General features: G+C 40.5%; 1 protein-coding gene across 4 annotated transcripts in view; it reads right to left on the reverse strand.

The window, feature by feature from the left end:
- The window catches only part of LOC108933770 (sodium/calcium exchanger 1-like), a 58,758-nt gene that overhangs the window by 5,546 nt on the left and 40,887 nt on the right, over positions 1-12,325 (reverse strand). For 3 of the 4 annotated variants that reach the window (XM_018751073.2, XM_029259063.1, XM_018751074.2), the window contains 6 exons: positions 10,824-10,927; positions 8,357-8,374; positions 6,962-7,030; positions 4,044-4,174; positions 2,621-2,720; positions 320-595 (listed from right to left, as the gene is read on the reverse strand). In XM_018751073.2, the coding sequence (XP_018606589.1) occupies positions 320-595; positions 2,621-2,720; positions 4,044-4,174; positions 6,962-7,030; positions 8,357-8,374; positions 10,824-10,927 (698 nt within the window). The remainder of the gene's footprint in view (positions 1-319; positions 596-2,620; positions 2,721-4,043; positions 4,175-6,961; positions 7,031-8,356; positions 8,375-10,823; positions 10,928-12,325) is intronic. The other variant, XM_018751075.2, reaches the window with a different exon arrangement.

Below are 12,325 nucleotides of genomic sequence, written 5' to 3' on the forward strand. Positions count from 1 at the left end.
CTATAAATAATACTACACATCTGGATCCACCAAACCTGCATCCTCTGCATGATAAATAATAGTTTTAAATTCAGTAAGTGGTGTGTCAAGGATGAGCTATGCTGCAATTTCATTTGATACTGATATTTACTTCTACTGACTGACATAAGTTCTCATTATTAAACTTTTTCTATATATAGACAGTATATGTTATCCCTTCCCATTTCCCTAGTACCATTTAAATTAAGAGATAGCAAATTTATGGGAAAACTACAGTATATGTGACTAATAAGTTGATGGCATTAGCCCACACCAACAGATAATTGAGGAGGTTTTTTACCAGGTACAGAAGTTCCCAGGGCCACAAAGACCACCGCTGTGACAGAGTCCTTTAGGCCAATGGTGCAGCCGAAGTGAGAGGCCAGGTCCCCAATGAAGGCTGTCAATAGGCCAATCATAGAGATGGACACCACGAAGCAAGCCCAGCCGTTCCAATAATCTGTAGGTGGCACGAAGGCGAAGAGCACTTTCCAGAACACAGTCAAAAAGTGTGCCACGTAGTCGAACCAGGATGGTAGCTTCTCTTCGCCACATCTGTCATCGTCGTCATCTTCACCTACGAACCAGGGATGAGTTGCAAACTGTTACTAAGAAGTGAACCAAAGGGCCTTTCAACCTGAGTTCAGCTCAGAAAAGCCCCTTTTTTCCATAATCCAGAACGATGTTCAATGTGTCACAGGTATGTCATGTTTAAAAAGTATATTGTAATCACTGGGTAAAGTGTAGGGGGGTGCGGGGGTTCGGTGGCGTGGTGGGTTGGACCGGGTCCTGCTCTCCAGTGAGTCTGGGGTTTGAGCCCCGCTTGGGGTGCCTTACAACAAGCTGGCGTCCCGTCCCGGGTGTCCCCTCTCCCCCTCCCTCTCCAGCCTTTTGCCCTGTGTTGCCCGGTTTGGCTCCGGCTCCCCGTGACCCCGTATGGGACAAGCGATTTCAGACAGTGTGTGTGTGTGTGTGTGTGTGTGTGTGTAAAGTGTAATGAACACCATAATATTTTTATTTCTTGCCCAAGCCTTTAAAATTTGTCAAGAGTTTGTGTAGTATATTGTATCTATATATGCACAGAATGTGTTTTTTGCCATTGATGCTGCTGGGGAAAGTAACAGAGATGGTGAATGAAGCAATATGAGATTCATAAAATACTGTAGTACTAAAGTATTTTGTAGTAGTAGTCGTGTATAGCATTTTACAGTATAGTAGTGTTGTCCTAATGCCAGCAATACCGTTTGGATTAATTTCACATAGTAGTTAAACTGCTATTTTCAAAATCCTAAAAACTTTTATTCTCAAATTGTTCCATTTTATTTGAAAAAAGTATTTTTTTCTTCTGAAAAAAAGTGTGAACTCCTAGAGCTTTACTAAAGAGATATCATTCTTGCAGAGCACATATATGGCCATGACATCCACATTTAATCATTTAGCAGATGCTTGTCTCCAAAGGGACTTCAGATGAATCCTACCTAGGTAGCATTCAGCCCACAACGTCTCACTCAAGGTGACTTACAATAACAAATACTCTGCCTATAATGAGTCACTCATCTCCACACCAGTGGAACACATTCTCTCTCCAGCCCACACTATGGGCAACTTAGAGTCACCAGTTCATTTAACACACATCTCTGGTTTGGGAGAGGAAACCTGTACAGAGGCAACACAAACAAAGGGGGGATTGAACCCACCCTCTTGCACCACCCAGACACTATCAGACAACAGCACTACTTGCTATGCCACCATGCCTGACATGCAAACGCTTGGCTCTTGTGACTCTCCTCCTTGCACCCTGGTTACACAAGCAACAAATTCTGTGTACTTACTATCCAGAAAGTCAATGTCAACATCAGCTACGCAAAATGACTTGTGTGTGTGCCAATAGTTGCTACTAATTTTCAAGTTCTAAGTAAACCACTATTCAGCTATAACTATCACATCTGTCCAACTGATTGAGGAACGCAAGATGACAACAGGGGACCAACCCTATACTTAGAGTCTGGATTGTCTTGTTGTGAAACGGCTGGTAGAGTAGTGGTTTGGGAAAATCACTTGTAACCTCAAGATGCCAGTTAATTGGTTCGTTAAATTGTTAGAGCCACTATCTTGCAACCAAAGTGCACAAGTTTGAACTCCCACTCCTGCTGTAGTTGCCCTGAATTGTTCCAGTATACAGTAAATAAGTAAATAATTAAATAGCTTAGTATCCAAACCTGATATTGTAAGTTGTCTTGGACAAAACTGTCAAAATAATAATGTTTAATTAATAAGAGACCATAGCCTTTTATTGGTGTTTGACCGCTTATTTTTCAATGTCTAATCTAATTGGCACAGTACATTTTATTTATTGAAAATATACACGCATATATTATTTCCTTCAGCTGAAACTGCTGATCAAAGTTAATATTTCTAGTGGTTGAAGACCTTAAAATGATTCATTTATATTGAAGTGAATTGATATTTTAATCCTAACCCTAACCCTAACCCCTAAATCACAATACTTTTACTTGAGTGCTATTTTTGACTACTTTACACACCTCTGACTGACACTAAGTCACTATTAGCTTCTTATGAACAAAATGCCAAGGAAGCTTACCAGAACTAACAGTGATGGCTTCAATAAACTGATCTCTCCAGCTGTTTGTTCCAACCAACAGGGCCAGGTTTGTCTTCTTGATCATCTTATCCACCGTGTTCTTTAGAGAAAGAGAACATCAATGTGATACAGTGTGCTGTAAGACAGCGGACTAATGCATATTTAGTAATATTTCAAGTACTCAACCAATTTCAGCTTGGTTCGAGATTTTAATGACATTTCATCAAGGCGTTCTGATGCATATTCTGAGGTCTGAATACAAATAAAATACAAAAACAAATCTAAGTTGGAATGTTTCAGTCACTTCAGTGTTTCAATCACTCTTTTATGCCAGTATAAAATCAATAATTGTTAACTAATCGTTATTTCTGTGCTAGGTTAATTTTGTGTTAGTTTTAACACAGTATCTCCTGCTAGACTGTCATCTTCCAACCTTGTGAGCACTTTTTTGCCTTTATAAATTTGTCCTCTGTTAGGGCAACAGTAGGATGGCAAGTCACAGAAGACACCCCTGGATAATTTTTACAGGAGACATTTAAAGGAAGTACCTTGTTCAGGGGTTCTCCTGCAGGAGGCGGGATTTAAACATGTTACCTGCCAGCCCAAATCAGCAGCTCTAACCACGATGCTTCCTATTGCCCCACCCAGATTTCACATTATTAACCATAAAACTGGAATTTTAATAGTGTCACTCTCAAGCATGTCTCCCAAGAATCTACAGGGCACTTGGAAAAATAAGTACATTTTTAAACTTTTAATGCATAGTTTTCAATATTAATCTTTAAATATCTAGAGTACTGCTGAACAATCTCACAACAAAGGTCTTTTTTAAAGAGATTCAGTTGTGTTGTTCAGTTAAAAATGATGGGGATGGAGGGCAGCGGTACAGCGGCGCAGCGGGCTTGGCTGGGTCCCGCCCTCTGGCAGGCCTGGGGTTCGAGTTCTGCTTGGGCCGCCTTATGACGGACTGGCATCCCATCCTGCGTGTGTCCCCTCCCCATCCAGCCATGCACTGCCGGATTAGGTTCCAACTTGTTGCGACCCCGCTTGGGACAAGCAGTTTCTGACAGTGTGTGTGTGTGTGTGTGTGTGTGTGTGTGTGTGAGTTAAAAATGAGTGTTGCAAACATAAGACTGCAAGTCATCACTAGGTCAGGCTTCAGCAGAACTCAAGAACAACATCTCCCCGATCAGAGAACTTGAGTTGTTGACAGCTGAGCTCCACAATGTCTAGATGTAGACAGATAGCATACTAGCGTGAGGAGATTGGACACAATTAAAGTTGAAGGCCGTCACCGTGGAGTCCCATTTGGAATTTCAAGGTATATGCTTTCAAGTGTGGTTCTATTTTGAGAACTCAAGGCTGCCTGCCTGAAGAATATTTACAGTTAAGGAATACTTAAAACAAGACAGAGGCACAATACCTTAAATTCATATGACTCTTCAATAATGACTTCAAGTTTTGCGTGTTCTCCCAATATTGGCCGGCCCATCTCAGCTACACGCCTCTCTTCCTCCTCCTTTGGTGTGAGATGCTCCTCCTTCTCTTCGTTTTCTGCCAAGAGAGGTCATTAAGCAGATTGCAGAACCACCGAACGACACTTCAGCAGTACCTACCAGCATGTTTTGGGGTCATCCAAGCAAGAGCAAAGTAAATAAAGATGGAGAGGGAAGAATGATTTAGGTCCATAAACATTAATTCCAAGAAAAATTCATTTTAGTTTTTCAAGACTCAATGAGTCATGTATTATTAAAAATTTTAGAGCAAAACTCTGGAATCTGGTATCAGACTATCATGAAGTAACATATAACTAAAGCCTCTTCATCTGTGGTATTGGTATCTTTGGCTTTGTTCAAACTTGGTAGTTCATCGAAGCAGTCCATCTTCATTAGAATTTTCAGATTTAAACTCTTTCGGAACTGAAATTAATTGACTGATTGCAGCAGAACTTTACTGAGGATCATGCGCCATATAGAAAACACCAATAAACTGATCACTTTGTTCTTACCCGTTGGACTTTGTTCTTTCATCTTGGGCTACATTAAAATTGCCTGCTAAATTCATGGATACTGATCGTTTTCCCATTTTACTCTGGTGTTAATATCTAGTTCAGTATCATTAGTCAGGAGGCACCAATTTCTACATTTCTTGAAAAAGTGGACATTAATCGTTCTTCCCTCTGTCCCTTCAAATATAAAAACAAAGCAAAGTGGAGACTAATGAAAACATAATCTGTAGAGTGCTCTTTTAACATGATGTTTCCCTGCTACTTGAAGAGTTAACTGTGTCTCCATGGCAACGTTTCTGTGACAATACTTAACATTTTACAGTATCACATGCTTGTTGTTCAGAATTCACTGCTACATTTGTTATTTGTATTGTGGACATTAAATTTAGTCAAAAACCTGGCAATTTAGAATCTGAACACTTTGCACATGATAATGAAATTATAGTTCTTTTAAAAAAATGTACTTTATATACAAAAAGTATACAGTAGCTTCTCTTTACTTTCGACCTTTATAAAAATGAAAATTTCACAGAGGCCACCATTACCCTATAGACCCATAAACCTTAAAAAAATAGCAACTAATCAACATCAACAACTGCTTGCCCTGAGCGCGGTCGCGGTGAGGTGGAGCCAATCCTAGAGACACAGGGCACAGGGCCAAGAGGGGAGGGGACATACCCAGAACAACACGCCAATCCATCGCAAGGCATCGCAAGGCACCCCAAACAGGGTTTGAACCCCAGACCCGCCACATAGCGGCCACCAGCCAAACCTGTCACGCCGCCACACCCCCCCCTCAGTAGCAATAATAATATGACAATTGATTACAATTTAATGAAGAATCCACTGTGAAGTCTTCACTTATATTACAGCTATGAAAATAGTGGCAATCAGATCAACCTAGAATCTCTCACGTTGGATTGCAACAGAAAACACATCTACTGACTCATGCACAAAGTTCTAGTCCCTCACAATGCTATCTTCAATAAAATAACGGTATAACAGTTCAACAAAAGAAAAAAATGACAGAGGCTGAAAAAGTACTAGGACCTCTGTATCAAAAACTGAATACGCACAAATTTGTTTCCACGATTACACCTATACAAAAACAAATACGAAAATGCGGTTTCCACTATACACTGATGTATGGTAATGCTTTCACCTTTACTGCATCATTTATTTTGTTACTTATCTTTTTATGCTGTCATGCAGAAAACTAAAGACACGCTTTGACGATGTTGGGTTACTCAAGTGCACAAAATTTAAGTGCCACAGCAAAGTATCTGCTTGGTGTTTTCACATTGCTGCATATTCCAGTTTATATTATGAAATATTGAAATGTTATGATGTGAAAAATAAGAAAAAGACTTGAGCCTGAACTCTGGTTTCTAAACAAAGCTGTTCACTACACAATACTGACGGCACAACCAGTGCAAACCCTTTCAAAACCAAATTTGTGCATTTAATCAGATAATGAATTCAATTAGCTGAAGACATATTTAGTATAACAGAAACCAGAAACGCTCTTTTGCTTATTCCAGTACTTACGTTTTGAAAAGACGTCTGCTAAGTGTGCATGAGAATCACCTTGGATCCATTTGTTTAATGCAGCTGTTCCTCTGCATCTGTTTTCTCCCAAAATCCTCAATTTAACTTTCATGTGTAAAAGTCAACCAACTACTTGGATGCTTTTCAGAAAACACAGACATGTTTAAACAATGGTGATGCTGCTGCTAATGAAGCTCTTCAAAACATGACCTTGAGGAGCACATCACACTGGACATATTAAAAAAACAATGGTCATAGATGTGATGTCAGGATACAAAAATCATTTATTTTTTTTTGCAGAAATTTCCTTCTCCTTTGAAAAGACAGTAAGAAGATCTCTTATATGAAGCTTTTCATATCAAGCACTTGATATAAGAGCAGAGAGGTGTGGCAAAGTGAACAGGGAAGAACGGTGACAGCAGTGGAGTAGTGGCAACACGAAGCGGTGAATGCGGACATATGCGGGCGTAGGCTTCTTGTAGCGCTGACGACAGCTCCACATCACCGTTAGCAACGCAAGGGATGTGGTTCAGGGTGTCACCCCAGCCCGTGCAGGAGGGGGAAGTAGTGTCACTGCAGCAAAATTGAAGGGAATTAATGTGTAAAAAGTATGAAGTGATGCAGTCTACACCCATCTGGAAGACCTGCTGTCCCAGAAGGTTGTAAACAAGAAACACCTCGGCACACTCAATTCCATGTGCACACAGGCCCACGGTTTTTGCGTTGAGTTTGAGTGTCACCACGTGCTGTGCAGAGATGCAAATGACATAAAAAGGAAACGATACCTGAAATGCAGACTATGGTGGAGGGGATGGGTTTGTCTCTACCCTGAACTTTCCTGTAGACATCTTGGCCTAACAGAGCAATAGCCGTTAACTGAATTCACTGCAAGGGTCAATATAGAGGGGAGAAGACCAGGATGTATTGTGGAATATTTGGGGCGGTGAATGGGAAAAGTAACTTTGTCAGAGAATTCAAGGCTGCGGGCCATGCCTAAAACTCAACAGTGTGCAAGAACCAGGAAAGAGGATGTACAGGCCAGCTCTGTGTGACTGTTACCATTTTTTTGGTTGTATGAACATTTTTTTTTCTTAAAGTGCTTCTACATAAAGAACTCTGGGTTGCGAACATCCAGAACAACCAAAAATGAGAAATGGGGACAATTCTGGATGCACAGTATTACGAACATCTGATAAATTTAAATAATTTATATTCTTCTAAAGGGACTTGACCTGATTAAGCAAAATTATATAGGTTATATGAGTTAAACTATATGAGTGCTCCCTCATTTAATTTATTAGCTGCACATCATTTTCAATAGTACACATTAGCTCTGCTTGATATGTCTTGGCACTGTATTCCTCTTATTTCTTATGCCTGTTCTGAAAACTCTTTTTCTAGGAAAAATGTTAATATTAATTGTCATAATTATGGAGCATTCTGAACACACATATAATGTTTGCATGCCAGGACAAATATCAATTGAACTGATTAATGGTTTAATTTCAATCAGAAGAAAGAAAAGAAGGTGAGTGTTAATAATGTGAAAGTCAATTTGGCCTCAATCAGAGAAGATTAACATGATAGACAAAGGTGATTTTCAATTTCTATCATTAGAAGACAGCTCAGGTAATTATGAGTTTCTTTGTTTTGTTCATTAAATAGGTAAACTGCCCATTAAATAGACTTGCTGTACTTTCTCATGGGGTTGATTATGGGAAACATTTGACCTATTAGTATTTTGACTTATTGTAAGTATTCTTCATTATTCTGAGTTTCAATTGAGATGGACTCACTTATAGTAAGTAGCGTATGATATTCGCTCAGGACATAGGGATTCGGTCAGCAAAACTAAATACCTTCTGTATTTTTTTTACAAAGAAAATGTACATCTTTTAATAAGCTACAGTATATCCCAGTATTTTAAGAGGCCGAAGCAGCTATAGCTATGACCGGTGCACTTTAACTGTTAGCTATTAAACACGAATGTGTCATTAGTTTTTTCATGAAACAGTTTAAACAAAATTTTAATTATGTTCAGATAAAATGTATCACATGAAACCTTTAACTTGCCTTACCATAAAGACGTTCTCCTATTGAAAAACAGATTAAGAAAAACATGAACAAGGTCTAAATTGCTGACAGATGTTTAAAGCATATTTAAAAAAAGAAAATCTTACCTGTCCTTACGAATCCACCTAAAAAATAACAAAAAAACACATTTCAAAAACTAGTAATAGACCTACTGCACTTTAAATACAACAATATGTTAACCATACTGAGGCTTTATAAATCACACACACACACACACACACACACTGTCTGAAACTGATTGTCCTAAGCGGGGTCGCAGCAAGCCGGAGTGGAATCCGGCAGCACAGGACGCAGGGGACGCACCCAGGACGGGACGCCAGTCCACCACAAGGCACCCCAAGTAAGACCTGAACCCCAGATCTACCAGAGAGCAGGACCTGGCCAAACCCGCTGTGCCACCACACCCCCCCTAATAAATTACAAATGACATTATTTACGTATTATGAAATCAATTTAAATATGATACATTTTGAAAATGTTATATTGTTAAATGTTAATATTAATCAATTTGGCATTGTTAACTGGCAACAAATCCAGTTTACATAGTACTAAAAGTATTTTTCACTTCTAATAATATAATACAACATTGCTGTGCCTAAGATAATAATGTACACAATGTTTACAAATTTATTCCGACTCCTGCATTTCACACTGAAGATGTAACTTTTCCGCTCTTTTGAAAGAAAAAAGAAAAAAAAAAACGCAACTGTAAATTTCAAATGAGAAAATAAAATGAAAATCAGCGAAAGAATTTCATTGATCAGAAACTGTAAAAAGAAAAAGAAAGGAAAAAGGCTTACCATGCTCATGCAGCAAGAGGGCTGACAGAAAAAAACAGAAGAGAACATAGACAATAAAGAGCCCGTATAAAAAAATGCAAGCAATGAAGATCAAAACAAAGACAAAATGAAGAAAACATAAGTTATTGTGAGAATACACTGCTGGCAAAGCAAAGGCAAGCATATGCACAAAAGTGACCTGAATGAGCTGGACTTCTACTGAAAAACGACAATCTGAGGAAGATTTTATTTGTATTGTGAACAGGATGGATGGTATCAAGCCATATTCTGTTTACACGTCATCAGGTTTATAATGTAAGCCATAATCTCTACTTGGAATATATTACTAGACATAAACCCGAAAACAGGTTGAAGTCAACACACTTCAGAGACTGAAACTGTTGACCATTTACGTCTATGATTTTAAACGGGCTGTGAAATGTCCAAAAAATTACTCCCGGTTCTCTGAGAGTTGAAACAGATATTTATTTATATTATTGTCCAGGGAAAATAAGAGAGCAGTTTCATTAGTACTTGCTCTCACTGCTCAGGTTTCCGGTGCAGATTCTTAGGGATCATTCCCTCCTGAGATCGACGGTCACTTTTTTTGTTTGTCTGTAGCTCTTATAATAAAACTGCGCACCGAAAGGTAAGCAGTCTGCTTTATTTTGAATGGTAAGAAACCTAAACTTGCTTCTATAGTCCTGTACAATTACCTTGCAGATTAATAATACCTTAATTATTTTCAAAGCCAAACATACTAATAAATAAAGAATTGATCAACAATGTTCCTACGTTGATCAAATCACTTCATAAATCTGCTCTGCACAAAATACTACAGAAACAGTCCAACTGGGATGGAAAGGTGTATAAACAATACTGTAGAAATTTGTCCAAGCCAAGTGTTTTTCTCTGTAGCACATTTATTAATCTAGTTTTCTGCACTATTCTGTTTTTATTTTAAAGAAAATTGCCAAGCATGTTTCACTTTGTCATTTTGGGGCATTGCGTTTCAGTTGATTGCAAAAAATAATGAATTCAATCTGTTTTAAAATGTCTACAAAAGAACAAAATATGGAAAAAGCAGAGAGGTCTGAGTACTTTCTGAAGGCACTGTACGAATACCACGAAACTAGACAAAACTAAAATGTTTTCATCCTTAGTTGTGTAGAGCTTTTACTTTTTTTTTAGGATTTTAAACATTCCAGTCCAATTTGCCATAAATATAGTACAGATATTGTATTGTTCACTAAATATATATATAGACCGTAATCATGTGACTTTCTTAACCACATGTCTTCAGTTCCTGAAGCAAAAGAGCAACATTCTTTTAAAAAAGTCTGCAAAAAGCAAAAGAGTCCGGAACAATTTCAGAGTAACGCACGGACTGTCCCAGTTCGACGCCAGTTTGTCTGATCGATCCCGTCCGTACGAACACCTCTCCACACCCATTGGACCTCAACGGACAGTGGAGAAGCAGTGCCGGTGAAGAAAGGAAGCAAGATTCGGGTAAGATTCAAATCCGAGCACAAGTCTCACACGCCATAATCCGGCTCTAACGGTCACGCTGTTGAGACATGTGATTTTTACGCTGAACGCCTGGCTGCTGAAAGTTCGAGAAGCTGAGGAGAATGAACCGCAGCGAGGCGGGAGGGAAGGAGGCAGTGTGAGAGTAGAAAGCGGGACAGAGACAGCTGGGACTGCGGCCAGAGGATGGAAAGACCGGGCATCACTTGGCTGTGATCCCCCCCCCCGCTCTTTTGTACTCTCACACCTGTCCATCCTCGCCTTTTCCACACTGGCTCCTCCAGCTCTACGTAGAAGTGGGAATGCTTATGGTACTCCTCGTGATCGAGTATTTTAATGCTTATGGACTTCCTGTAGGGACACAAGACAAATTGAACAACGGGGGGGTTGTGAGTGGCCGGAATCGTGTGTGTTATAGGCACAGATACACACACACACACACACACACACACACACACATCCAGCCTGTGAGATCCTGGAACGTGCAGGTCACATGTGGTGCTGCCCGCTGTCCTGCAGCATGTTTATTGTAGCTCCTTTGAGCTCGCAAGGAGGGGAACCCCAGCCTGATTGCTAACCACAGGTCTCCCAGTGCCACCCCGTCTACAAATGTCATCAACGAATAAACAAAAAATCCTAACCGCGCACTTCAAATCTCAGAATCCGACAGCGTAACCAAAGATGCTCGTTTGAGGCATTCTATTTTTAGAGTGCGTTATCTGTCACGGTTTCAGAGCGTGCTTCGAATTGGCTGTGCTTCATTTCTCCCTGCGTGCGGCAATCGCTCAAATGAGCGAGGACACCTCTTCCACGCAGCGAATGAGCGCTTTCTTGTTTCCATTCGCTGAAATCAAAGGATGACAGGCATGTGCAAAATGTGCTCGCTGCTCACCTCGATTTGTGCCCGTGAAAGAATTTCGTTGGTCACGATGACGTCGCGCCTCAAAAACATTGTGTACCGACAAAGTGTAAAATACAGTACACGTGAATGAAGGCGATGCAAAAAGATGCGCGCATTACTTTCGACGGTCCTAACTATAGAGGTGGCACAGAGACTCTGGGACTGAGGTTGACGGGCTGCCCCTCCTTGCGCCGCCCGTAAGAGCCGGCACGTGCGCGGAACGGCCGCGGCCGAGCCCCGTGGCACGGACGCCCCACCTTTCTTCTCGCTCATCTCCACCAGGTGCGGCTCCCCGATCTCAATGAAGAAGTTCTTATTTTTCTCATACTCCTCGTCATCAATTACTTTGACCTTTAGAGTTTTGCTGAAAAAGAAGGAGACAGAAAGAAGAGCAAAGACTTGCAGAAGGGAGCAGAGGCAGGAAGGGCAAAGCAGGCAGCTACGGAGCAAGCGAGTACCACAAGAGCTAGGTAGTAAAAAGCAAGACTACAAGCAATACTTTTCCAAATTACCTTAAAATAATTTATTACGAAAGAATATATATTTTGGCCCATGTTCTTTGGGACTCTGCAAACCCTCAACGGTTGGAACGCGCAGAAAAACAATAATCAGTACCGTCCATCCATCCATTATCAGTAACTGCTTGGCCAGTGCTGGTCTTGGTTTGGAATCTGTCCCAAAAGCATAGGGCGTGAGGCAGGTACACCTCGGATGGGACACCGGTCCATGTTGGGGAAATCACGCACACTTGTTTCGCTCATACACGCACACAAAGGGCAATTGAGAGCCACGAGATAACCTGAAACACACGCCTTCGGACTGCGGGAGGAAACCCACGCAAACATGGG

This window comes from Scleropages formosus, chromosome 16 (genome assembly GCF_900964775.1).
Source record: "Scleropages formosus chromosome 16, fSclFor1.1, whole genome shotgun sequence".
Classification (NCBI taxonomy): domain Eukaryota; kingdom Metazoa; phylum Chordata; class Actinopteri; order Osteoglossiformes; family Osteoglossidae; genus Scleropages; species Scleropages formosus.